This window comes from Rhinolophus ferrumequinum, chromosome 6 (genome assembly GCF_004115265.2).
Source record: "Rhinolophus ferrumequinum isolate MPI-CBG mRhiFer1 chromosome 6, mRhiFer1_v1.p, whole genome shotgun sequence".
Classification (NCBI taxonomy): domain Eukaryota; kingdom Metazoa; phylum Chordata; class Mammalia; order Chiroptera; family Rhinolophidae; genus Rhinolophus; species Rhinolophus ferrumequinum.
The window spans coordinates 4097797-4125540 of NC_046289.1; the positions used below are offsets into that span (position 1 = coordinate 4097797).

At 49.6% G+C, this 27744-nt stretch overlaps 1 protein-coding gene across 4 annotated transcripts; it reads left to right on the forward strand.

Moving 5' to 3' along the window:
• The first annotated feature begins 22 nt into the window (after positions 1-22).
• WARS1 (tryptophanyl-tRNA synthetase 1) lies at positions 23-26245 on the forward strand. 4 transcript variants are annotated; one of them, XM_033108304.1, is made up of 12 exons: positions 30-132; positions 782-1048; positions 5061-5233; positions 10463-10676; positions 11679-11787; positions 14044-14163; positions 14717-14899; positions 18299-18399; positions 19197-19309; positions 19512-19685; positions 23962-24102; positions 25074-26245. In XM_033108304.1, the coding sequence occupies exons 3-12, from the start codon at positions 5120-5122 to the stop codon at positions 25233-25235; spliced, it is 1431 nt and encodes a 476-aa protein (XP_032964195.1). In that variant the 5' UTR covers positions 30-132; positions 782-1048; positions 5061-5119; the 3' UTR covers positions 25236-26245. The 4 variants fall into 4 exon arrangements, with proteins under 4 accessions (XP_032964199.1, XP_032964195.1, XP_032964198.1 ...); XM_033108307.1 differs by having other exon boundaries at positions 45-132; positions 877-1048; positions 25074-25367; XM_033108305.1 differs by having other exon boundaries at positions 69-132; positions 748-1048; positions 25074-25367.
• Positions 26246-27744: the final 1499 nt, after the last annotated feature.

The window sequence follows — 27744 nt, forward strand, 5'->3', positions numbered from 1 at the left end:
CCAACGAGAATGCAGCCTGGCCGGAAGTTGTTCCGGCCGGACGGCGTTTCTACGGACGCCCTGGAACCACCCCCGCCCCCCGCCCCCAGCCCGGTGTCGGAGCCGGCTACGCTGACAGGTCCGCATGGGCGGGTAAGTGAGGGGATGAGGGAAGGAAGGGAGGGAGGGAGGCTGGGGCGGCGCCCTCTCGGAGCCGCCCTCACGCCGGGGTCGGGAGTCTTTCCTCAGATCCTGGCTCGCTGCTTAGCGGGTTCTGGCACCACGAGGAGCGCGGTGGCTACCACCGCGCCCCTGGACCCCGGCTGTCGCCCACTCCCACGGGCACCGACCCTTCATCCTCAAGTGCCTGCCATGTGCTAGGGGCTTTGCCTATAGTATCGCACTTAGTTCTTCCACTGTAAAGTTAGGAGGCTCCTTTATGGCCACATCACAGATCAGGAAACCGAGGGTGAAGCAGGGAGGTAATTTGACTTGCCCGAGGTCTTCAAACAAGAAAATGCCCAAGCTGAATTGAAATCCAGATCTGTCTGACCCCGGAACTCCTGATCTTTCCACTGCATTGCGCCGCCTCGGTGCACAATAGCCGCAGGGAATGTACAGCCCGCCCCCCACGACTATACATTAACAGTGGTTGCTCATACTGATGCTGAGGGTGTGGAACGGGAAGAGGGCGGGAGGTTATATGGAGGCCAGCCTGGGTATAGGGTGGCTGATGCAATGACCAGCAATGATTCGGTTCTCGGGAAGGTTTCTTTGGTCTCCACCCGCGTCCCCCCCCCAGCCCACCACTGATTGGACAGACTCATCAAGGAAGTTAGAAAAGAGGCTCCACTGTTTGTGAGAAACTGGGTAATTTCTAAGAAACCCCTACTGCAGATAGCTGAAGGGTGAAGTAAACCGAAAAAGAAAAGAGAAGAGCCTTTCATGAAAAGGAAATTGAAAGAAGGAAAGAGAGGAGTACAAAAAGACAAGACCCCTGCTGCACAGGCATTCTCGGATCCGGACTGGCTGACTGGCCGCCACCTCTGCAGTTTCTGCCACAGCCTGGGTATGTATTGCCATCTTTTGTTAGGCTTAGAGCTTATTAGTATTTTCACCAGCCCTTTTACCAAAGTGTTGGAAACCTTGGCTTAGGGAATGAGGGCTTATCCCTCAAGATCCAGGTGCTGTGCGTTTTCTTTCACCCCCTTGACCTAGGGAATAGAGATACTGGGTGAGTAGGTGCCTGATTGGATTCACAGCTAGACTTGCAGCACCTTCATGTTGGCTGTCATATTTTTCACTAACGAGGCCTCCTTAAATAGCCAACATCCAAACATTAGCATTCTCATTATGATACTCAAAACTACCTTATTATGCCTGGCTTCATATAAATTAATGTCTCCTTTGCTTTTTAAGATAATGTTCATTTTATTACTTGGAGAGATAAATAACCTTTCCTCTCCATGTTTACAAAAGAAAAAGTGAACATAATCCGTTCCAAGGTTTGAATGTTAAAGAACTTGCTCTAAAGTCATCTTCTTGTCTCTGGGAACTTGACAGTCCAAGGCCATTGTCACCCACACTCTGGGGCCAGGATGTGAAGGATGGTATCCCACTCCCTGGTGATATGCCAGGCATTCAGAAACGCCTGGGTCACCTGTTCAGTTGTTCTCAGCTGCTTCAGAATTGGCTATCTTAATGCCACCCTTCCTCCAAATTGCAGAATTGTTGTATTCTGATCTTATTTGTGAGATTTTAGTATGACCAAAGTCATTGTCATGCTTTTCTGGAACAGTTCCATCATTCTTCTTTTCACCCCCAAACTGGATCCAATTTCTTCAAGTTCCTGTTGTGTTCCTACAGAACAATGGAACCTTTCAAAGTGAGCACAAGATTCAAATTCTTGGAAAAAAAGGAATCGAAAGTTAATTTTTAAGAGACTTTTAGTTTTCTCTTTTTTTTTTTTTTTAACTTTTATTTATTTTAAGTGTGTTTTTCCATGACCTATCAGCTCTAAGTCAAGTAGTTGTTTCAGTCTGGTTGTGGAGGGCACAGCTCACAGTGGCCCATCTGGGGATCGGACCGGCAACCTTGTTGTTAAGTGCACTGCGCTCTAACCAACTGAGCTAACCAGCCGCCCCCTTAGTCTTCTCTTTAAGGTGTGCTGTGATGTGCTGGGAAGTATGGCATTTGGCTCTTTACACGCCCAGGACTTTTTGTAGAGGGATAATAGATGACTTCACAGATTATAGCTTCATTTCTTTGTTGTAGATTATAATATTTGTTCAATAGATAAAGCAACTTTCCTTAAAAAAAGTTTCAAGGCCCTATTTGCAATTAATGTGGTTAACACTTCAGACCGTGATCCTTAGCCTTTTGGCATCTCAGACCCCTTTGAAAATGTAATGAAACCTGGATACTCTTCTTAGAGCCATGTACATACCAATGTGCATGCAAACTAGGGATATAATTCTAGAGGTTCTGGACTCTGGGTTAAACACCTCTGGAGTTAAACTTAATTCTAAAAATTAGTTAACAAATAAAGGAGGATGTTGACTAGATGGGAGAAATGAGGGTAAATGGATGGATACGTGAAATGATAATTCTATTCCCTTTGTCTCTGATCATTCTTGGTGTACTCACTCAAGAAGTTGCATCATACACACACACACACACACACACACACACAGAAGATTTATAGTGTGGGTGATTCCCACACAGTAAGTGTCTGCCTGTGATCACAAGACCAGAGAGACCTCATCTGTTCCCTCAGTCAGATTTAGTACCCATGTGCCTCTTCTTAAATGGGATTCTGATATTTAAAGGTACGTGTTTTTTCCTACCACGTAGACCCTAAATACAGGCCCAGTTTGTGTGGTTGATCAAGCACAGTTATCTGCTCCCTTTCAAGGGGCGATCGGCCATCCGGGGATCACCCAGTTGTTCTACCTGGCACTTTTCCTAGGAATTTTTAAGGGTAATTGTAATCTGTACTTGATTTTGTTCTTACTCATAGACTTCAGGACCTTACTGATAATGGTGGTGAGATGCTGTGGGAACTTCACTCTTGTTTACACCAATTAGCCTGTGGGAAATTGGTTTTGTTTCACTGAAAGTCACAGAACCTATCTATGATGTTAAATGACACCTCGCTTTGAAACTCGGGAGAGTTCGGGATCGTGTGTAAGGTGTCTGGACATGATACTTGCTCATTTGTGACTAGAAGTAATTTCATCACTTTAAATGTTATTTTATACAACATTTATCAAATAAATGAGTGTTTCTCCTCTCCAGTGCTAGTCAGAAGGTTCTTCCACATTCTTTCTCTTCTTATCAGCCTCCCTAAACTGAGCTGTGTTAACTAAACTTCCCTTTCTGGGAATTGAGTTGATTCTCAGCAGGGTTGGGAAAGAAACTGGCTGCTGTCCTCTTCTGGTTTCAGTATTACAGTCTCTTTGGCTTATATAAATAAGGGTTTATTTGAAATTTATATACTTTTTAAGCAAATATTTAATAATAGATAAACAAAAGTAAATTACCCCTCCAAGTTAAACAAGTATTTAACAATAGATAAACAAAAGTAAGTTACCCCTCCAGTTTGTGTGTTTGGTTCCTAGAGTTACCAGAAAAAACTTTTAAACAAAAAGAAACAAAATAGTCACTCATTAAACTTCAACCGTGGGGTTGATGCTGTGTAGACTGTTTACTTACCTGCATGACCACACTTAAGCCATGCACCTTTCCTGCACGTCATTGTTGTTATGCTTATTCCCATTTTACAGTTGAGAGGCTGAGGCTTGTTACAGTTACGTAACCTGTAGGACGATGTTTGAGAGTGTAAGCTCTATGGTCAAACTGCTTGAGTTTGTATCCCATCCCTACCATTTACTGTGTTATCTTGGGTAAGTTTTTTAACCTCTCTGTGCCTCAGTTTACTCACCGGTGAAATAGAGCTAACAGATCTCTCCTGGGATTGCTGTAAGGCTTAAGTGAATTGATTTGTATAAGGTGCTGCGAGCAGTACCAGGTACAGAGTGATGGAAGGTAGCTGCTCTTTCATAGCCTCACTCCTCCTCATCCTCCTCGTTCAAGGTGTAGCAGCAAGTTGTAGATGGAGCTGGAGGTCAGCTGAGCTCTGGAACCCTCACAAACAATACTCAGAATGGATTTATCTCTTGCTTTACAATTTACGAAATGCTACTATGTTGTTGTTTTTTCTCATTTTTTCTCAGAACAGCCCTTGAGGTAGGTTCCTGATGGTGTCACTTTATAGATAAGGAAGCTGACACTCAGGAAGGGGAAGTGACAGACCCAAAAGGAGACCGATTGTGGCCAGTGTTTGCCCCAAAGCAGTATCGGGTGGTCTGCCCTGTACTCCCCCTTTTAAGTTAATAGTAAATAATGACAAATGGAAGGTGCAGGTAGATGCACCTCCAAAGATTTGTGGCTAAATAAGGAAGCATGTCCAAAGCACAGGCTATATATAGTTCTTATCTCGTTTGGAACCCAGCTGGATAACACCCTGCCCTCTACCCCAGACCTTGCTATGTCTGAGAACAAAGCAGCTGGCTAGCGAAGGAAGACATTTATTCAGCGGTATGTTGGTTATAGCAGCAAAGGTCTGGGACTTCGTCCCCAATACAGTTAAAGAGTAAATAGCAATTTGCCATATGTGTTTGGCTGTGGTGAACTTAGGTAATGAAAGCACTAACATGAGCGCTCCTGTGTCCTGGACGCTGGGCAAGGCACCAGCACGCAGGAGCAGGACGTCACGCAGGAGCCAGATGCACACTGGTCTTGCTCAGCACACGGCCTCCTCTGCGGTCCTTCCGTCTATAAATCAGCAATTCCTGCAGTCCCCATCTTTGGCACGGGTTCTTCCTCTGCTCCCCCTTTTCATGGCCCCAAATTTCTGCTTATATTTTTATTAATGTTGTTTTAGCCACGTTCTGTATTATAACTCACCTCCAACCTTTTGGGAACGAAGAACTACATACAGGAAAGGAAAAACAGCTGCGATGGTTTGTTAATTCTCTCTCCCTCTCGCTCTCTCTCCCTCTCTCTATTCCCCCCCACAGTTCGTCTGGACCGCTGAGCAACTCTTCCCACACGTCGCTGTAAACCTAGGCACTGGAAGATGGCGGACATGTCCAATGGCGAGCAGGGGTGTGCTTCCCCACTGGAGCTGTTCAACAGAATAGCTGCTCAAGGGGAGCGCGTGAGAGCCCTCAAAGTCGGGCAGGCGTCGCAGGTGTGTGATTTTACTGGGTTCTCCACACATAAATCCAGCCACGTCTGTCGGGTACTGCTACCGGGAGCAGACTATCCCCTCAATGAGTGACACATTTTGGCTATACTCTTACATTTGTTTCCTCCTCTGTCAATGTTATTGATGCATGTTGTCTAAAGAAAGCCCCAGAAATACAGCAGTCATCTACCCCACCCCTCCCATTTCCTGCTCCCAGAAACAGCTACTTTCAATTATTTTAGCTGATTCTTTTCATATGTACCCCCATGTCTCTCAACATCACACTTATTATATTGCTGCTTGTTGACTTTCAAGTTCCAGGCTTTCACTGTGGAAGATGAGGAATTAGTACTGTCATAAGCCGTTCCCAGCCCTCCAGTCTCCTGATACCTGTCACCATCCCCTTCAGTCAATATGAGCTCTGGCATTAGCATGTAAACGCCACTGACAGCCAACCCTCGAGTATAGTATGAGTGCTTTTCCTTTCCTGCCCAACTTTTGTTTTTTCTGGAGTTGCTATTTGTCTTCATTTCTTTTTGCTTGGCATTTTTATGTACTAGTGATACTGGATCTCCAAGCTTTCCCCCAGTTGGGTGAATCTCCCTTGGAGATTCACTCACATCGACCAGGCTATAATTCATCTAGAAGAGGTCTCTCCCAGGACCTTCCACCTTCTTCACTCTGGACTGCTGACTCGCCTCCCACACTGCCCGTCTTAGGACCTGCTCTCACTGCTCAGCAGGACTCCCCTCACTGCTCTCTGTGCATCCATTTCCTGCTCCTGTATCTCACTCCCCCTTGTTTACTCTTTGGGCCAAGCAAATCCTCCAGTGGTTTCTGAAAAAAATTACTGCTAAGGAAATAATTTGGGGAGATTGTGTATGGTCTGAAAGTATCTTTGTTTTACCTAATATTTGACAGCTAGGCTGGGTATGGAATTCTAAAGTGGGAGTGATTTTCCCTAAGCATTCTGAAGCCATTATTCCCAGGATTGCTATGGAGAAGCCAGGTGCCATTCCTTTGTTTTTTTCTCTCTGGAAGATTCCAAGATCTTCTCTGTATTCCAGTGTTTCGAAATTTCTTGGGATGGATCCTCAGTGCACCTTTCAAATTAGAAATGCAAGACCTTTAATTGTCAGAAATTATGTTATTTCTTTGATCTCTTCCGCTTCCTCAGTTTCTTTACAGATTTTTAAATTCAGAGACTGGTCCTCTGATCTTATTTTCTGACTTTATACTTTATATTTCTTATTTATTTTTCTTCTTGTCCCTGCAGATATAGTTCCTCAACTTCTAATCCTCCTATGGTTTTTCACTTATCCTGTCATCTTAATTTTCAAGAGCTCATTTGAGCTGAGTGCTCCTTTCCTCATAAGGCCCTGTTCTTACTTTATGGGTATGGTATCCTTTTATCTCTGAGATCTTGATCATCTTCCTGATGTTCTCCACCCCCTTTATGAGCTTGAATGCTTCCAAGTTAACTTTTCTTCCTCTGCCTTTCGCATTAAAACAATCCTCAAGTGTTTGGTGGTACTTGGCTGCCTGCTCATGTTTTAGAGGGGAGTTCGAAAAGCTGACTGGAAGCTCTGCACGCGTGGGAGGAACTTAGCAGTGCAGGTTTCCCTTCCCTGCAGAGTGACCAGACTGCTCCCATTTGTGGTGAAATCTGTAGTGTCCCGGTCTTTAGATCTTTTCTTTGAGGTTGTAGGGGCCCCAGAGGGGGCTCCTCCAGTCTGCTGTCCAGAGAGTACAGGGCTGGCACTAGCATCACGCAGCTGAGTGCAACACTGTGTGTGGCTGTGTCATCCTTCACTGAAGCTCCCTGTTCTCAGTGCACTGCCCCTGCGTGCAGAGTGCCCACCTGGACCCTTTTAACTCTTCCTGTTTGGACACCTCTGGGGGTGGGGCAGAAAGCCTGCGGTAGAGAGCTGAATAACTGCTTCTTAAACAGACTTGCAAGCAGTGCTTCTGGTTTTATAACCCACTTTCACCCTCACTTCCCCCTTTGGGGCCACTAATGTCCAAACTTCTTGGTGAGTTCACAGCAGAGTAAGTCCAGTATTTCCATGACATCTGAGCATTTGTTCCTCTCGCGTCCTCAGTCATGAGTGGAGCATACCTACCTACCTAACCTGGGCAAACATCCTATCTTGTATGAGGTGTATCCATGGGGTATTGGTTACACAGCTCTGACTCGTTTACCAGTCATCCATCAGCTTTCCAGCTTCTGAAATCTTGTTGCTGGTGTCCTCTTCCTGTTTCCTTTAGTCCCCAGGGGATTCTGCCTTCTTTAAAGGTCTCTTGCTGTTGTCACAGTAGGTCTCAGAAGTGTAGTTCATCCAGTCTGCATCTCTCACTGGCACACAAGCACTTCCTTTCCTGCTGGGATGCCCCCAATCCTGGCTTGTCGCCACGCTGCCTCATCACCGTGGCTTCCCCGGCCGTCACTGCCAACCCCTGTTGTCCTCTTCTCCCAAGTCTCTTCCTAAGTTCTCACCAGATAGTGTCACCCATCTCACATTCACCCCAGTAGTTTACTTTGACTCCTTGGACCCCAAATACACCATTACATTTTAGAAATAAATAGTACTGAAAGATAGTGATGCCCAAAAGGGGAGTTGATTATTCACAGAAAGAGGTTTATATGCCAGGTAAGGCTCAATGGACGAGGCGAAGTTATTTAAAAAAATACCTAAAAATCTAAAATGGGACCCCAATTAGATGCTTATGAGTCGTGGCTCTCCTTCACCAAATAAAAGGAAATTTTACCTCAAAAAAGTAAATAAATAAAATGGGACCCACGTGTTGATTATATACTCTATAAACCCATTTTGAGAACTTGACAGTGATATTTTTGTCCGTTTAACATTAAATTTGAGTAACATATAATAAATATTTTTGTTAAGTAATTCCTTGTGACTCCAGTTATGTTCATTATTTTAGCAAACAAGCAATACTTAACACAGTTCTAGAGTAATTCTTCAAGTGTGGTCTTTGACTAATGCTTAGTCAGCTGACATGCAACAAGAGGGATCAGAGCTTACATAATAAGACCAGAGTTAAGTGATGAAAATTCAGAAGTAAATTTGTATCCGATCCTGAAATGTATTATTCTAGGAGCACCTGATGTTTTAGAAGTTCACTTTACACCCGATAGTGGGGCCACTCTGAGAGCACCCACCCAGGGAGGGCGCCGCGGGCGTTCCCGGCCGTCTCCACTGTCAGCCTGGCTGCAGTCCTCGGTGTTCTGTTCTGCTCCGTGTCCTGAGGGAATGAGACCCACTGCTTTCAGGAACAATAGCTCACGGCTGCAGGGAGGGTCCTGGGGGGATGGGTCAGAATCGGGGGTTCTGGCCAGTTTGAGCAGGACTCGAAATGACACTGGGTCATAGGGGTTAAGATAGAGAGCAGTGCCTTTTTTCTTCTCCATTTAGTTTAAGTGAACTTTTTAAATTGAAATATTCAGAAGAGTGTGGGGATCCTAAGCAGGCAGCTCACTGAATTGTCACAGAAAGATCCTCACTTGTGAAATCAGCAGACAACTAGAGAAGCAGCATAGCAGCACCTGGAAGGCTTCCTCAGGCCCCTTCAGTTACAGCCTCTACCCTCCCAAGGGAGAAACCACCGTGGATAGTTCTGCCTGTGTTGGAACTTTATATGGAGCTCAGGTGGTATAGAGTATTTGGTGTCTGGCTTTTTTCAGAATGTCAGCTTTTAAACTCTGTTTCCGTGTTCTGGTCCATGTTGGATTGAGAACACGGAAATAGGCAAGGCGAGCCTGCTTGTCTTTTTCAGTCCCATTCGAGACTCCAGACGGTCTCTGAGCCAGACCCTGGCTAAATGTTTGACTTTCAGAGACCACCTAGTTGCAGGCAGTTAGGCGAGACTGAGTATGAAATGTCAACTCGGGCAGTGATTAAAGGGTATTGACTGCAGTGCACTTCACAGCAAGGTAATTCTTCCGTAGATAATTGGGTAGATCGTACTTGCTAAGCGTTTATTTTGTTGCATGTACTGAGCCTAGGCACTGCAGAAATTAGGTGGGTGGAACATACCTACCTACCTAACCTGGGGAAACATCCTATCTAGTATGGGGTGTATCCATGGGGTACTGGTTACACAGCTCTGACTCGTTTAAATGACAAATTCCATATAGTTTCGGAGTTTGAAATAAATCTGTGTCTATAAAGTCACCCTGCCAGAACAGACAATTTGGCCCAGGTGCCGTGCCTGCTGCAGCGGCTCTGAATGCAGGTTGGTCTTGCTGTGTTTCTCCACTGGGAAACCCAGTTTATGGCACATTATGTGAAAACGCTAAATAGAAATGTTTGCATTTCCCTTGGCGAGCGAATTGGACTGTGGACATTCTTTGTTTGCATCTGATCCAGCCAGGCCAGTGAGGGAAGTAAACAGAGCTTTGGGGCATAGCGTGACTAACCGGCCTAATTTGGGCTGCTCTTTTAAATGCCAGGCTTCCAGGGGTGGCTAGTGTGGCCTCCCGGAAGAGGAGGTCTTTAATAGATGCCCAGAGTACCCCAGGAGACATTTTTACATTTGTTTTTCTTATGCTTATTTTTAAAACGTTAAGTATGCAAACACTTCAGACAGCTGGCTAAGACTCCAAAATGCAGTAGTGAGACTGTTTGCCGTGAATCCCTCCTCCGTTTATGACCTGAAAGCCCATGTTTTCTCCTTGCCTTTATCTGTTTTTATGATGTCGATTGGAGTTGCTGTTAGTATCGTTGGTGGCATGGTTGTTTAAGTTTATGTCGGTACTCATCACAACCTGTGTGGAATGTAAAAACAAGTTTCAATGCAGAACTCAGTACACTCGAGTAAGGGAGCTCGTCCTGCATGGTCTCTGGCAACAGTGGTCTTTGAGAACTCTTTGGTGTGTTACCTGTGTCATAAACAACAGTGTATATTGTGTCGCTGTGTCTCTGCCCTACTCTTTGTTGGTAATCCATAGCACGAACAACAGATAAAATACATTCGGGCCCATGACTTGCTGTGTGTCCATGTAAAAGCTCCTTCACGTCTCTGTGCCTCAAGGATTCTCCAGCTGGAAAAGGACAGTGACAATGATGCCTGCCTGATAGGGTTGTCATGAGACTGAACAAAGTAACGCGTGTGAAAGCATTTAGCACAGCGCCTGCCACGCAGCAGCTGTAACATTCAGCAAATGGTAGTGTTATTAATATTTTCATCCTTCACCCTGTTTCCTATGTTCAGGAGGAAATTGATTCTGCAGTACAGATGCTGTTATCTTTAAAAATGAGCTACAAAGCTGCCGTGGGGGCGGATTACAAGGCTGACTGCCCTCCAGGGAACCCGGCACCGGTGGGTGGTGATGAACCGGGAGCCACAGAAGCTGAAGAGGATTTTGTGGACCCGTGGACGGTACAGACGAGCAGTGCAAAAGGCATCGATTATGACAAGCTCATTGGTACGTCCAGGGAAAACCCAAACTTTTAGAAGTGACTCCATTGAGGTGATTCCATGAATGTTTTTAATGTTGAATTCATCATAAATCCAGTCAAGCTTCAATGTCAAGAAAAAAAAAAACAGGTCCTGAAATCCTTTGGTGGTGCATTATGTTCCTAAAGGATGATTTTTAAATAAAGTAACAATATAAAACTGATTGCAACATAATGATCTGCAGTAGACGGCTTAGCAGAACCATTTTCCTTTTTTGAGCAATTCAGAACTTGAGAAAGGTCTATTGAAATGGGCATCTTTGCAGTCATTTAAATTGTCTTTTACTTAGTGGTTACGAGTCAGTCATAGGCTACTTAAGTTTCTCTGTCAGTGATACTGATTATGGAGCTAAAAGAGCTGGGTGGCAGCTTAAGAAGGGTGACTCCTCATAGGAGGCACGTTGTCGTTGCCATGCCCTTCCACGAGGGGCTTCCTGCTCAGGAAAGTCTACTCTGAGATCACCACTAATTATCAAAGAAGAAACAGCACTGAAATGTTCTTACCCCAGTCAAAACCATTTTCCACGATTTAAGTATAGACTATCAATGAGGGACAATTCGCTTAAGAACAGGCGCTAATTCAGTTCAACAGTTAAAGAATATTAAAAAGTGTAGTTGTCTGTGTATATAAATTAAACCTTAAGCACTAAGCTTGTGTGTGCGCGCGTGTGTGTGTCAGAAGTTGCTAGCTGGACTGCATTCTGGATATGTTTTCCGTCAGAATCTGATCCCAGACAAAACACTGTTTTATTCTGTAATTTGTTTTCTGTTTTGCTGTCTGTGATCTCAGCTGTCACTGTTAATACAAAAGACACAGACTTTGTGTTGGGGGAAAGACCCAGAGCAGAAGGCCCAGAGGTCTTTGGGTTCATTAAGATGGCACGTGGAGCACAAGTTTTTCCCTTCGCTTCAGTTAGACCTGATCCCCAAGCCTCCCACCACCTAAGATAATCATCTCTTCTTTTTTCCAGTTCGGTTCGGAAGCAGTAAAATTGACAAAGAGCTGATTAACCGGATAGAGAGAGCCACAGGCCAGAGACCCCACCGCTTCCTACGCAGAGGCATCTTCTTCTCACACAGGTCAGGGGCTTTTCACCGCAGGACTTCTCACCCACTGTCTTTAATTCACAAAACGATCAGGAGGCTGTTCCCTCAGGCTGCCTGGTGCTGTGGGCAAAGTGGAAGCGGGCTCTGAGGAGCCTCGGATCCACCTGCTGCCCTGTCAGGAACTGGCTGTGGGGTTGTGCCTGTCCCTTCACCCGCTCTGACCCTAAGTCTATTCATCTCTAAACTGCCCTCCTCACAAGGTGAAGGTTACATTCATAGCAGATGAGAGTCATGCCAGACTGAGCTGTAAGCTGTCATAAAGACAAAAGGGAACTGTGTCCAAGTTCGGCCGGCGTTTCCCACGCGATAAGCAGTCGTCTTCCTGCAATTATGTACCCTCTTCCTCCTATTGTCGTGGGCCGCTCATGAATAATACCGAAAGAGAAACTAATAGAGTGTACATGGCACTGAATACCCCACCTGAGGCCCTGGATGCTGGGCAGATAACATCAGAAGCAGGGTTTCTGCCTCTCCTGCCCCACAGGTCACCTCAGGCAGGGGCTGGCCTGTTTTCAAGGCTATGTTCATGGAATTTATGGTCCGAGGTAGGATTGTCCTGTTCTGCTCCCACTTCACGGTCCTGGGAGAACACACGCAGGCCCCAGTCGTTAGTCTGCCCAAACATTTTAACTTCTCTGTACAGAGAGCGCCAGGCCCCGCTCAGCCCTCTTTCTGGGTAGAGTATAGTCAAAGCTTTTTCCTTACTGAGACGCGGTTCACCTTTTTCACGTGTACAGTTCAGTGGTTTTTAATGTATTCACAAGGCCATGCAACGCGTTGCCTTTCGTGTCTGCTTCTTTCACTGAGCTTCATGTTTTCTAGATTCCTCCATGTTGTAGCAGGTGTCAGTGGATGGAGGCGTGGGACCTGAAGCTTTTGGCCGTTCTCAAATTTGAGAACATCCCTCTATCTAATTGTATCATCTGTAAAATAGGGAAGTGGGTGAGGTATAGCATGTACTGTCCAGCTGTAAATAGACACTGGGTCCTGACAGGCTCCCTCCCCAGCTGTGTGAGTCCAGAAACCACCCCCAAAGCCGAGCTCAGTGTGGGGGCCCCAGTCCACGCCACGCCCCCCTCAGGAGCCTGAGCCCGGACCTGTGGGTGCTCAGAGACCTCCTGCAGAGGCACCAGAGCAGCTCACGGGGCAGCTGCATTTCCTTGTCTGTAAGCCCATAGAAGTTGGAGTTGGTTAGTTGTGAGAGCCAAAGAGGACTCTTGTCCTCCAAAATTAAGTTTCTCATTTCAGAAGTCGTGTGTGTTCATTCCATGGGGGGAGAAAGTCAAAACTAAGCACAGCAGATGGAAGACCCGTGTCCCGTCAGCTCAGAGAGGAGCACAGCTAATCCTTGGCGGGGGTCGAAGCGGAGGCACTTACGATCCTGTTGTGGGGTCTCCCATCCAGCCCTCCGGAAGAGGGGGCTGTTTCTCTTTTATTTGGGGACAATTTGCCCAGAAACAAGGAGCAGGCACACCCTACAGTGTTGGTTTCACAGCCTGCCACACGTCGCAGTCACTGGGGGGATTTTTAAACACAGATTCCCAGACATCACACCAACCCCGTGAGTCAGAACCTCTGAAGGTAAGGCCCGGACAGGTGCGGTGTGCAGCAGCAGCCAGGTGATTCTGATGTCCAGCCAGGAAGGAGGACCCGTGTGTGCTTTGTCTGTGGACCCCAGGCCTGGGGGAGGGTGGATGATTCCAGGATGACTCCCAGATGAAGACAGCTGGTCCCGGCCCGGCTGAGGGAGCCAAAATCAGCTCTCCAGCTGGGGGCTGTGTCTCTAAACTCCCAGGGACATTTCTCGCTCCCCTCCCTAGGTCAGGACTGTGTGGAACCCTCGGATTTCCCCAGTCGGGCTCCAGAGTCTCAGGGCTGGGTGATGCTACACAAAGATTGTGTGGTGGGGGCCTGCTGTCACCCCCAGGGCGGTGTGTAAAGCAGATGGTATATGGATGTTGATATTTAGAAGAATTCTAAGAGTTCCAGTGGCTGCCAAACCGTGTCCATCTTTTAAACACATTCTTCCAAACCTTCATGTCTTACACTTTTAAAAGAATCACAGGAGGAACCATTTCCTGTCAAAGAAGACATTTCCTGTCATTTTTATAACATAAGCACCAAGAATAACAAACTAGTATGATCCGTATTGTCTCAACATTTCCAAATGAGCATTAGCACCGTGATTTTTTTCTCAGAAAAACTCCACTGTTTCTGTTTTTCCTTTAGAGATATGAATCAAGTTCTCGAAGCCTATGAAAACAAGAAGCCATTTTATCTGTATACGGGCAGGGGCCCCTCTTCCGAAGCCATGCATGTGGGTCACCTCATTCCATTTATTTTCACAAAGTAAGTGTTACGTCGTGTGACTTCTCTCATTTTTATTAGTGAGTGGGGAGTGTTAGTTACAAACCGTGTCTAGAACTGACAAGACAACACTAGCTCACGTTTGCTGAACAAGCAAAGTATTCGGGAATTGGCACCTTGGTGGCCTGCGTTCACTTCGTTTGTTCCTGGTGTCATTAGAGGAGCGTGGGTGATGAGGAGATCAGCCAGCCCTATTTCTCTTCCCTGTCCACGTGACCTAGGCCAGTTCTCCGAACCTTAGCTTCCACATCTGCAAGATGGGAATAATAACACCTGTTCGTAACATCGTTGTAAGGCTACAAATAAAGTATACAAAACAGCTAGCCTAGACCTGCCATGCAGGGTGCTCTAAGGTCACAAATGGTAGCAGCCCTTATCGTTGTCAGTCATCAGCTTCACGGCGGCGTAAGATCGTGTGATTTTTGTAGACCAGGAAGTGTGTGGCACATTGTTAGTGGGAACTGTGTTTTCAGGTGCAAAGTGGCATTTTTCTGCAAGGGAATGAGATATCAGCCTTCTTCCCCGTGTCTCGTAGGTGGCTGCAGGACGTGTTCAATGTGCCCTTGGTCATCCAGATGACAGATGATGAGAAGTACCTGTGGAAGGACCTGACACTGGAGCAGGCCCACGGCTATGCCGTGGAGAACGCCAAGGACATCATCGCCTGCGGCTTCGACATCAACAAGACCTTCATCTTCTCTGACCTGGACTACATGGGGTAAGGAGGGCACGCTTGGCTGCTTCTGACTACGTGGGTGTGGACCCTGCGTCCTCGTGACCGCAGCGGAGGGAAACGTCCGAAATGGTCGTACGGTCTGCTCACTGTCTTTCTTCCTCTCTTCAATGTTCTGATCTCGTTTACTGGTTTTACTTACCAGTTCTGATTTCCATCCTCTGCGTGTGACAGAGGAGTGCTTCTGCCCCATGTTTCCTCTCCAAGGACAGTCAGTTTTGCCAACTTAGGGTACCTTTCTCTTTCCCCACAGAGAAAACACGCACTGCTTACACAATTCCCTAAAAGGCTGTTTTTTTTTCATCAGCCACTTAATGGGTCCAAACATGTCATTCTGAAAATCCTTCAATTGCAACTTCTGAGGTCATGAACTTCATTCCAAATGAATACCAAGAATGTGTTAGAGAAATGTTAGATTTTTAAAAATCATTTTCCTTGTGGGCAGAGGCGCTGTGGGTCCTCGAAGAAACATGACCTTATAAAGAAGGCAGACTGACGCGGGTTCGAGTCCTGGCACCTCTGTTTAGCGGCCAGGAGTCAGCAAGTCCGTCCATGAAGTAGGATTAGCTGAGACCTTGGATGTCCATTATTATAATTTTCTTGGCACTTTATTTTATTTCTCTCCTCTCATTCCTTAAAAGGATCTGATGCAACTGCTCAAACCCATAGACACACCGTGGATTCTGCTGCTCCTTTTAGGCCCTGGTGGCACTGGCATTGCCCAGTCACTGGTGTCCTTTCGTGCAGCCCCTCCTGGCCCCGGCCCCCCACCAGCTGGCACTCTCTGGAAAATACACATCTGGTCTCGTCCCCACTCACGCCACTCACTCCAGTGCCCCATTGGCAGCAGGATAAAGTCCTCACTCGCCACTGAGCACACCAGCTCTTTGTGATTTGGCCCGTTCCTCTAGCTTCAGTGCCACCTCCACCTGGATGTCACAGATGGTGGTTCCACTTCCTCACGTCTGCCCGTGCTCTTCTCTGCCCACGGTCTCCTCTCTCCCATGACCCCACCCTGCCCAGCTCACAGATTCCTACGCTTGCTTCCAAACACGTGATCAAGGGTGGCCTTTTCCTGGGAGCTGTCCCTCCCGCTGCCAGATGTAGACAAGCCCCCTGTGGTCCCCAGCACCCAGGCTCCACCTTGGCCACATCTGGTTCAGTGTGAGGGGTGGCCGTCTCCCCTCTCCCCAGTAGGTCACTGAAACAAGTAGTCACAGTGTGCGCTCTGTGGCAGGGACCCTCCCAGGCCCTGAGAACACATCAGTGGGCAAAACGAAGTCCGTGCCTCACTGCACGTGGTGTTGGTGGGGCAGAAACAGGCGCCTCTAATAAATTAGGTCCATGGTGATGACTGAGTGGTGGGCACGCCGTGGGCAGCCCACGTGCAAGGACCTCCACGTGGCCCGGCCTGCTTTCAGCACTAAGAGAACTCGGGCTGTGGCCATGGTCCCCAAGCTTTCTCCACAGTCACTGCACTTTCCAGCCTCCACTCCCTCTCGCTAAGAGCTTCCTTCTTCTTTGCAACATGGAGTGAGGTTGAAAACTCAGGTGATACATAAACCAAAGAGTCTTAATCTCTTCTTAGAAAGGCATGTTACATTGAACCTAAAGATAGGAAAGACTTTTAAAAGTTAAATCCTGTTTGCAAATGTCATATTGCCTTTAACAGTTTCTTCTAAGTGAGCACTTTACCTCTTATTTGATTGATTGATTGATTGATTGAAATTTAACTCAAAATCTAGATTTTTGATTTAACAAATCTCCTTCCTGGTCAGGAGCTGGAAATGCAACAAAGCCAAGCCCGCCCTCTTTGGACAGGGGGGAAGTAGCCAGGGCGCCTCAGAGAAGTCTGGGGAGGCCACGGCTTCCCACCCCCCACCTCCCATCCCCTCCATGTTTCTGGCCCCGTGTGTGGGCCCACGGGGCTTTCCTGCCCGGAGTTAGGAGGGCTGGAAAGACAGCTGGTGTTCCAGACCCAGGTCTGCTCCCCATCAGTTTGGTTCCTTTGGGCAAGTCCCCACATCTCTGAGCCTCCATTTTCCTGAGAAGTGGCAGCTTGGCACTAGTGAGGGGTGGTCTGGCGGAGGGCCCAGCGTGCCCTGCCTGCTCTCACATCCTGCCCACCACTTACTGTGTGACTCGGGCAGTGCGTCACCCACTCCCTGTCTGCTACCAGCTCGTTTATTCAGCACCCGCTGCCTGGCAGACTGTTGCTGGGTTACAGTAGCCAACAGGACAGTTACCCAACCACTCTATCAGGTCACCCTCTAACGGGGAGAGTCGGGCAGTTAACAGATGACAGAGCAGGTGATAGGTGCTGTGAGGACAAAGGAAGGGGCCTCAGTGGTCGGGAGGTAAGAGTACCTGTGTGCAGAGCTTTGTGATAACTCCCTGAGGTACTGCATGTAAAGTGCTTCGAGCAGTGCCTGGCCCTGGTGAGAAATGTTACCATCTAAAATGTCCCCAACGTTACACCCATCACTGGCCGTCTGTGAGCTAATCTGGGGCGTGTTCTTTAAACCCTGGGAGTGTGAAAGGCAGATGTTCTCTAACATCTGGGGCAAACTGGTCTTTAGCCATCATTCATGGGATGCAGCCAGATCTGTTACTTGTCACCAGTGGCAAAGCCTCATGTGTGGCCGCTGCGTCACCCTGCACAGCCTGAGCTCTGCGACAATGGAGGGACCTGTCTTCCAGGAAGGGTGAAGGTGGTCTTCTTCAGAAATGCTGCTCAAACACCACAGAGCTGGGCTGCCCCTTTCTGTGCTTGCTTCATCCTTAGTCTGGTTCCCTCTGGTAGCAGAATGGCTGCCACAGATCCAGGCCTTGTATCCACACCCTTCCCCATACAGGCGACAGAGCCTTGTTGCTGAACCACTGTGGCCCAGCCCTGTTGCCGGGGCGGGCTCCCCCTGCCCAAGCAGCACAGCTGCCCCCCCGTGGAGGGGGCAGTGGTGGCCAGAGGCAGGGAGGCCCGGCTGCACGGCTGGCCTATAGCTTCCTGTCCTGCACTCTTATCTGGTAACAAGTTGCAGGTGGTCTTGCACAACACAGGACAGTCTGTCTGTTCTGTGAGCGCAGAAGCGCTCCCGGGCGGCTCCCAGGCTTAAAGTTCCAGAGCACCTTCAACCACTCAGGCGGCAGAACTGAAACATTTCCTGTCAGCCCCCGAGTGGGAGTCTGGTGGTGTTCTGACCTCATTGCTTGTGGCTTGTTGCCTTGCGTTGATTTCACACTGGCCCCAGCCTTGCGGGTGCACTCACAGGTAAAGGGGTGTCCGCTGTGCCTCCAGTGGGCACCTCCCTCCCCAGTGTCGCCCCCGCAGGTTTCAGCGGAAGGCCACCCTCTGGGCCTGGGGTTTGATTCTGATTGTCTTTGCAGGTCCAGCCCAGGCTTCTACAGGAACGTGGTGAAGATTCAAAAGCATGTTACCTTCAACCAAGTCAAGGGCATTTTCGGCTTCACGGACAGTGACAGCATCGGTAAGGCCCCGCCCCGGCCCGGCCAAGCTGTCGCCCAGATGGCAGCATCTGCAATTGGTCTCTTTAAATAGTAAGCCAGAGGTGGGTTTTTCTGGAAGCCCAAGGAGCCAGTTCCCTGGGCGCTGTGGAGCTGTCCTTCACCATACCTGTCTGCCCTTCCTCGGTCGTCTATTTTAAGGCTTCGAGGAAAGTGGGAAAGGGTGCAGACGACTCCGGGGTTCCTGCATTGCTCGCAGTGTGCGCCTGCGCACGGAGTACCGCGGCTGGGTGCACCGGAACGGCACCGCCTGTCAGGGCGACACCAGGGTCCATACCCTTTGACCTCAAAGTCCCCCTGTGCAGGTCTAAGTAGATAGCAGTAGTATTGTTAGCAACAACACCCAAAATATGGAAAACAGCTTTTTGTACCAAGATATCATAGCTTATAACAATTAAAAGGTGAGGAATGACCTAAATGCCCAGTGGGTAGACAGTGGTTAAATGCCACGTGATACATTTGTTTACGCGATAAAACATATTTAACAACATGGGTCAATGCTACAAAGTAAAAAAGGCAAGGGGAAAAAATGGACTTTAATCACAACATAGAAATGTGTAGAAATAGAGAAAACAAATGAAGAGACAAATTTGGACTAGATTTTTTTCTTCTACTTTTCTGTAGTTTTCAGATTTTCTCTAATGATTATTACTTTTCTGATGGGGAGAGAGCCTATTTTGTTCATCTCTTTCACTGGGTTAATTAAGCAGACAGGAATTGGCCTCGTGTGTAAAGAAAGATACTCTGTCCTCGCTTGCAGGGAAGATCAGCTTTCCCGCCATCCAGGCTGCTCCCTCCTTCAGCAACTCATTCCCTCAGATCTTCGGAGACAGGACAGATGTCCAGTGCCTCATCCCCTGTGCCATCGACCAGGTCCGGAGGCAGCGGGGTGTCGCAGGGGGTTCCATGCACTCTCCAGTGGGAAAGGCAGCTTTCAAGGGGGGCGGGGTGGGGAGTCGGTCCTGTGAACTGCTTGGAAGTTGGGCGTTTGCTGTGAAGATCCGTCAGGTGTCGTCCTTGGGCTAAAGGCTGGCACATTTCTTCCAGCCGTCCTCAAAAGACCTTCTCCCCATAGGATCCTTACTTCAGGATGACGAGAGACGTCGCCCCCAGGATCGGCTATCCTAAGCCAGCCTTGCTGCACTCGACCTTCTTCCCCGCCCTGCAGGGGGCCCAGACCAAAATGAGTGCCAGCGACCCCAACTCCTCCATCTTCCTCATCGACACGGCCAAGCAGATCAAGAACAAGGTGAGTACTTCCCGGGGCGGAGGGGCAGTCTGTGTAAGGAGAACCACGTGCGCATGTGCACACATGCACACAGGTGCACCCGCACTCACGTGCACAGGCCTGCAAATGCACTGTTGCTCTGTCATTTCAGCATCTACTGCCACAGGGCCACTGAAATCCAGGACCAAGAGCTCTGCCCCTGAGACCGTGTTTCCCCAAAATAAGACCTAGCCAGACAATCAGCTCTAATGTGTGTTTTGGAACAAAAATTAATATAAGACCCAGCCTTATTTCACTATACTATAAGACCGGGTCTTATATTAATTTTTGCTCCAAAAGACGCATTAGAGCTGATTGTCCGGCTAGGTCTTATTTTTGGGAAAACAGATTAGTTTGAAGCCACCTGTCCCCATTCCCGGATATCAGATGAATTTGTTTTATTTGTGTCCTTTTATTTAGTCAAAACTTTGGATGTTTTTTTTCTCTGTTTTTGTTTTTTATTTTCTTTTCTCACCAACACTCTATTCTGGAAGGAAAGTTACGGTAATTGTCTTTAGAGTTACACTTAAACAGGGGTGGCCAGGTAGCTCGGTTGGTTAGAGCGTGGTGCTAATAACACCAAGGTTGCCCGTTCAATCCCTGCGTGGGCCACTGTGAGCTGTACACTCCTTAAAAAAAAAAAAAGTTACACTTAAACAATAGAAAAACATTTTAGTATATTTCTGACCATCGGTGGTATTCCAGGAGCTGGGCCAGGCACTCTGTTTGTGTTTTCTCATTTTAATTCTCACTGGGAAAGAGTGGTGTGTTCCTTTTAAAGATGAGAAGGACGAGGCCCAGAGGGCATGACCAACTTGACCAAGTCGCCACCACTGGAACCCAGCAGAGAGCACCTGGCCCGTGAGCAGCCAGTGTGGGGCTCAGGGGTAGCTTTTCTCCCAGAGTTCTCACTGAGACACAGAATTGATAAATGTCCTTCCGCCGGACAGTCCCGTCCAGCCCCTAAGTGCTGCACCTGGCCCAACATGCAGCGGGCACTCGGTAAATATTTGTCGAGTCACCAGAGAAATGTGAGATAAGAATTAGTTTGGGCTTCGTTATTTTTCAGGGCCGCACTTGTTACTCGGTACTGAACTGCCATCATATGTACTCACTGCCCCACAAGCCTGTTGACATTTTACTTGGAACCAAGTGTGTGTGTTTGTGTGTGTGTTTGTGGAAAGATTCCAGCAGGAGTGACAGAAACTGTATTTGAAGCATGTAGTGCAAGTGTCTGAATCATTGCCAGTCCCCTGACCCTCTGGAAAGTCCCAAGCAGGTTCTATTTAACAATGGGGAAACCCTTAATATGGAAAGATACTTCCAGAAAATGTGCACTGCTGACCCTCCCAGCCTCGGGGGAAGCTGGTGCAAACAGGCTTTTTCTTTCCCTTTCGCTCTGGCAGAAACTTCCAGAGTGTGGAGTGCAGAGAGGGGAGGGAAACTCCTGTTCCCTCTAGCAGAGTAGTCATTTTGTTTTGTTTCTGAGAAGTTGTTTGAAAGAAGCCATTTTTGGCTTTGGGGCATTTTTCATTCTCTTAGGGACCAGCAAAGACCCACACGGTGGGTGAACAGTGAGCATGAGGGCAGGAACCGCACAGGCTGCAGATGCCACCAGGGTCAAAAGCAGCCTGGGGCTGGACAGGGTCAGGCGAGGCCTTTGTTCTCAATCTCCGTGCCCTCTTCAACTCCAGACTCACTTTCCATGCCAGCCAAGAGAGAGGGCATCTGCTCCAGCCCCCTCCCAGGAATCCCAGCAGTAGCCGTGTGGGGCACGGCTGATGATCACCTGCCCTGCGCCTACCTCATTGAGTCCTGACAACCACCTGGGAGGCTATGACTGTTTACAGGCGAGGAAATCAAGGCGCAGAGGGATCAGGCAGCTGCCCTGTTCACAGCTGGGACACAGTGAGGCAGGGACGGTAACCCAGGTCCACACCTGCATGGGCCCCCCCCACTCTCTGGCCCTGCTGGTGGTGAGTGACCTTAGGTGTCCAGGTGTCGTTCGTGAAGGGGGTGGTTGTACCCCTTCATAGACTTGAGGCAGGGCTTACATGAGGTCACGTATAAAAAGTGTTTGGAAACTGTCGAGTGCTGCCCAAATTTAAGATTTTAGTTCAAAAAGTGAATAATTGGACAGCTCCTTTGTAGGGTAGGCCAAAACGTGCCTCCCCTGGGCTGTCACACAGGTGCTACCAGAGCCTTCCACAGGCAGCCTGGAAGTAGGAATCTCCTCGTATAGGACAAATGCTCGAGACAGTTTGCCAGCTGGCCACCCACGTGTGATTTCTGCTCACAGGGCCCCTTTAATGCCCTGCTCTCAGAGCTGTCCCCAGCTCCAGACCAGTGGCCCGTCCCCACCCTGGGTTTTGGGGCTCCTGCAGGCCAACTCGACTGTCCCGTTGGATTGGAGCAGCCGAAGCTCACTGGCTCTTGGAGCTGGATCGTTGACTCAAGTCTCCATCTCTCGGCCCAAACAGCCCCACTTGGCATGGTTTCCTGTTTCCTGTTACGGGAATCATATTTGGTGCCTCTCACTCATTTCCACCGTTTGGGGTCCTGCGATGGCATTCTGGGCCCCACCACCGAGATGGCCCATTTTCCTGCTGCCTTCCTGTAAATCAGGCCCCAGCTTCCCTGCGGCCCGGCCAGGCCCAACCCCAGCACAACTTACGCCACTTTAGGAAACCTGGTGTCCCAGGAACAGTCAGCCTGGCTCGCCTCTCACTGTCACACACAGCAGGTTCTGGGCACTCTGGGGCTCGTTGTCTTTACCTAGAACGTGGAGAAAGCAATACCAAGTTCATTGGGTCGTTGGGGATTAATTGTTTATATAATCTTAACAGCCACTACTTGGGGCACCTCTGCTGTGTGCCACCATTGGACGAGGGGCTCACCCTGGTGGCTGTACTCATGCATCTGGGAAAAATGCAACAGATGTGCCCTTCCTCATCCTCCTCTCAGACAAGGGCGGGGAGCTACCCCAGGGCCCTCAGGTAGCCTTTCAAACCACCCCTTGGAGCCCCTGGCAGGTTACCCTCCAAACTTTCTCCTTGGTTCTGCAGGGTCTTCCCTAAGGCCCAGCACCGGCCTGGCTGGGCCTGGGAGTCTGCGCCCAGAAAGATGCCCGACGGGGCAGAGGTCATCACATGACTCTGACAGATACTGAGCGCCTGCCCGAGGGCACGTAGACCTCAGGAGAGCTCAAGACTAGGCAGTTTTCTTGTTTGTTTTGTGTTCTCCATAGTCCTTGCAGTATACATACACTAATTTTACTATATGACTTGCTTCCTGTTTGTTAAGGAGAAGGACGGTGACCTTTGGCTTGTCCTTACTCCTCCCGACCAGCAGCACTTCGCTGCACCCACCAGTAGGAGATGGGTTTCTCTGACCTCCCGTGTGGCTGACGGTCACCTGCTAATTCGAGATGGTCCCAGAGTGTCCAGTTATAATCTGTCCTGCGGTTCTCATGGGGAGATTTCTTAACATCTCCACTTGGAATTTACCAACTCTACCCACCCTGTTCCCCATTTCCAAAATGAGGTGACATTTGTACACAGTAGGCTTCTCAGATACTCGTCAGAAGAACGCTGAAGGAAGTTTGTCTCTCCTTTTCGGCTTTTCTTCTCTCGCCCGTTGCCCTGATTTCCCTAAGACTCTCTTCAATGATTCCTGAAGCGCATTCTCTTGGTTTGAGTCTGTGGTTCTTCATTCCTGAAACACATGAGATAGGCAGGGCCCTTCCTACGTCCACACTTTTCGTGGGTCTGGCTTTCCCTCATGAGCCGTGTGCTCTGCTTCCCGTTCTGCCTTTCACGGTGGAGAAGGCAGCAGCCAGGAAGCTGGGCCAGGTTGTCCTGTCTTCCAGTGACGGCACCACCTGCCCCTGGTAGAGTCCGCCCCTTCCCTCATCATCTGTTACTCTGAAGACGGCTTGTGTTCACCCTCTTTCTAAAGCTCGCCACCTGGGAACACTAGGACATTTCCCCCAATTTCAGTTTTCCTGACTCCGTCCTTGTCTCTGGGGAGGTGAAGTGTTCCAAGGTAACATGCCCTCGTCTCTCACTTCCCTGCAGTGAGCCCCACTGGGCTTGGACCCAGGCCTGGTGGGAAGGAACAGTGTGAGGGGCTCCTCCCACCGTCCTTGAGCCTCTGGTCCGTCTGGTCAGGATCCGACGCCACAAGAGCCGTCACTGGCTTGTCCACCCGCAGGGCAGCCAGGCCCGGCTAGCATTTGTGTGTCCCCTTGCTGGTGCAGGTCAACAAGCACGCGTTTTCTGGCGGGAGAGACACTGTCGAGGAACACAAGCAGTTTGGCGGCAACTGCGACGTGGACGTGTCCTTCATGTACCTGACCTTCTTCCTCGAGGACGACGACAAGCTCGAGCAGATCAGGAAGGTGAGATGTGGCCCATGTGCCAAGAGCCTGCGTGGACAGATAGTCCCCAAAGAGAGAAGGCACAGTGCTGTTTATGTAGTAGCCACACGAAGGGCCTTCATCTGACTAGTCTTCCGGGGGACTTGAGTTCAAACAGGGTCTGGTGTGGCTGCTGTATTCGCAGTGATGGGAAACCAGAAGCTCCCAGGCTCCCCGGCGCTGTGGCTGCCGGCACGGCCTCAGCGAGCAGCCAGGCCTCCCTGGGTGTGAGAGCTCTGAGGGCAATCCCAGCCTTTGCCTGCGGTCTTCCAATTCTTGGAATCTTCCAAGGAAGTAATCCTGAATAAGAAAGAGCTCTCCTACAAAGATGTTCAGAGCGATAACCGCAGGAAGTTGAGAACAGCCTTAAATGGAGAGAGTGTGAAGCACAAATTGTTCCAGGATGGGTGATTGTGGCTGGTGGGAGTTTTAGTGACACAGGGTAACATGCGTCCCATAGTGATAAAAGGACATCAAGCTGGAGATGCAGTGAGGACAGTTATGTATAAATACAATGCACCAGGGGAAACATCGAAAAATAGGCCAAAATGTTGGCAGCGGCCCTCCGCCGCTGGGAGCTGGCCTCGCAGGTGATGTGTTCTCGTTACCGTGCTGTTGCGTCATGGTTTGGGTCCTTGAGTACATTTGTTCCATGAGTATGTATTACAACGAGAGCATGGAAACGATTCAGCAGAGATTTTATAGAAGCCAGTAAGGTGGGGCAGCGACAGCTTACTCGGTGTGCTGGGGTTCAGGCCCAGCGCAGGGTGCATGGGGGGCGTCCATCCCGTCGGTCCTTTCCCTATAACAGGGCAAGTCAGCCAACTGGCACGGCCAAGTCCCGGTCCCTTTCGGAAAAGCATAGTTTAAGGTCCAGGCTGTCGTACTTCTGGGCTCCGCGTGGGTGGGCCAGGCGGCTGGAGCCGTTTCTCACCTGCTCTGTGTCCGGGCAGGATTACACCAGTGGGGCCATGCTCACGGGCGAGCTCAAGAAGGTGCTCATCGAGGTTCTGCAGCCCTTGATCGCGGAGCACCAGGCCCGGCGCAAGGAGGTCACAGACGAGATCGTGAAAGAGTTCATGACTCCCCGGGAGCTGTCCTACGACTTTCAGTAATGCTCATTTTATATCTGCATATAGAGACATAATTCAGCAGTAATCCCCGCTTCACTTAGAATCTGTCACGTGGTAATTAGTGGGCCTGGTGTCTGTAAGCCCTGTGCGTTTGGCAATCCTGTTTCTCCCTGTACTGTCATCCTCTGTCTCTGGTGGGGAGCACCCTGTGAGCTGACTAGGTGCTGAGCTCAGACAGGCAAGGCCAGCTGGAGTCTCCCCCACGAAGCAGCCCCAAGACGTGAAGCCTTTGGTACAATGCCCGCTGGCCAGCCTCTTCTGGCCCACAGCAAAGCTTGCATTTGAAAGCATCCTGCGGTTCCAAATATGCTCCTGAAACCTACTCGTAAAGGAACCTGTAGTCTACTACGTGCGCATATCTGGACTCCAAATGCTATTATTATAAAACTAATCCCATCCCCTCCAAAAAAAACAAAAAGAATTGCTAGCTAGACGCTGTGCTATGCATTTGATCCAGCCTGAAGCTGTTTTTAACACTGAATATTGGCCAAAGTTGGCCACTTTTATTAAATTGTCTTTTGTGGGAGAAACTTGCCAGGTCACTCACTAAATTCCAGCCTGTGCATGCATTCTACTCCAGAAGTCACCCATTTTCCCCTGAACATACGAATATTTTGTTTCCACCAAACAACCCTTTACACTCCACTCGGAAAACTACTCTGATTCTGCCACAGGCCGAGGGGAGTCTGCTACCTTTGCAGATGCTTTTGTCCTGACACTTGACTGGTGTGGCAGTCTGCACAGAAGCAGTGCCCTGCCCGTGTCCCCGGGCGGGTGGACGTGGCCAGAAAGCGACAGCAGCCCCCGAGGCCCTCAGTGCTATCTGTGGGAGCCTGTTCACTCAGGCACGCTGTGTAGTTTGGGAAAGCGGAAGAATACACCAGGGAAAGGCCGTGGTTCAGGCGTCTGGCCTTCCTGGAGACGCAGGGTCCACGCCTGAGCTCTCTATCCTCATGTCACTCGTCAGCATAAATAAACTGCCTTTGGTTCCACCTGTGTGGCTGTGCTGTCTGGGGTTTGAGGGCGGACAGAGGCCTCGCTTCAGGCCTGCGGCCCCGCTGTGCGTGGCCCTTGAGCACTGGGGTCCCCCTGGGGCTGTCGGTGGGATGGGGCGCACAGTCCTGGGAGCCCATGGCACTAAGAGCAGGCCCCGGCATCTGCCTTGGTGAGCCCGGTGCTGGCTGTCACACCTCATCTCGTTTCCGGCAGCCAGTGGAGGATCCAAGCACAGGCCGTTCTGTGGGCGTGGGAGCGGCCATGGGGTCAGAGGTGGTGCTGTGCCCTGACAGGAGCCAGGCTGCAGGCTGGGCTGCACCCGTTCACGTGGGGCCCAGGGCAGAGGCCCAGGTGGCATAGAGCCCTGGGCTCACTCTACGAGCCCCTCCTCATTTTGCAAATGGGGAAACTGAGCCTTAGGAGAGGGCAATGTGGAGGCCACTCAGTGAGTTTGTGACAGAGCAGGCCTGTCCTGACTTTTACATCGCTGTCTCCTCACACACAGAGGGACCATCTCGCACAAGGCTCTGAGGTCCCCACACTGGGGACACTCAGGGTGCAGCCTGACCACGTCTGTGTCTCCTTGCCCGGCTGCGCTCCCCGCCCGGCTGGCTGCCCCCAACACAGGACAGTGCAGCTGTGTGGCCCTGGGCAACTGATGTGACTTCTTATTGCTCCTTTGTGCCCACATCACAGGTGCAAGTGTGCGGAGAAAATGAGGGGCCATGTGTGAAGTCCCCAGGGCAGTGTTCACCCAGCCCGAGTGCAAATCACTGGGGCACTAAAAGGTGGGGTTGTGTCGGCTCTGTGACTTTGGGCAGGTCACTTAACTTCTCGGGACCCCCTCACCTCCCTTATAAAACAGGACACTTCATGTTTGGGTCTTGGGAGCAGTACCTTGGGTCAGAGATCAGGTGACTCTCCAAGTCACTGCTGGTTAGGGTTGCAGACCCTCCCACCCCACATTTTGCTAAAACTAGTAGGTACTTAAAGTTCCCTGAAAGATCCCAGGATTAGGATAGACAGGTAAGGGCTGGCCCCGCAGGTGTTGGGTGAGGCAGGTGTTTGGGGGTGAGGTGCAGGTCCGTTCCCAGCCCCCGGAGTGCAAGGACTTCTGCTAGAAGAGCTGTGCCTGTTGATGTCCACTCGTCAGATCTTGCTGCGCCTCGTCCCCCAGCCTGGTGGGAAGAGCAGCTGAGCTGCGTCTGAGGGACAAAGCACGGAGAGCACACTACATGGCAGTGGAGAGCTGAGTGGGGGACTGTGCCCAGTGGGGACAAGTGGCCAGTGACTGCACGCGTCCAGCATAGCACTTCAGAACCAGAGTGGGAAGGTGGCTCTGGGCGCCTGCAGCAGCAGACAGACAAGCTCTCCCGGAGTGAGGGCATCCCAGAGGCCCGCACGCAGCTGTGGGGACTCCGGGGGACAACCCTTCATCTCCCATTTGAAACGTCCGTGTAGCGTGGACTTTGTAAGTTGGCCCGTTTAGTGGGAA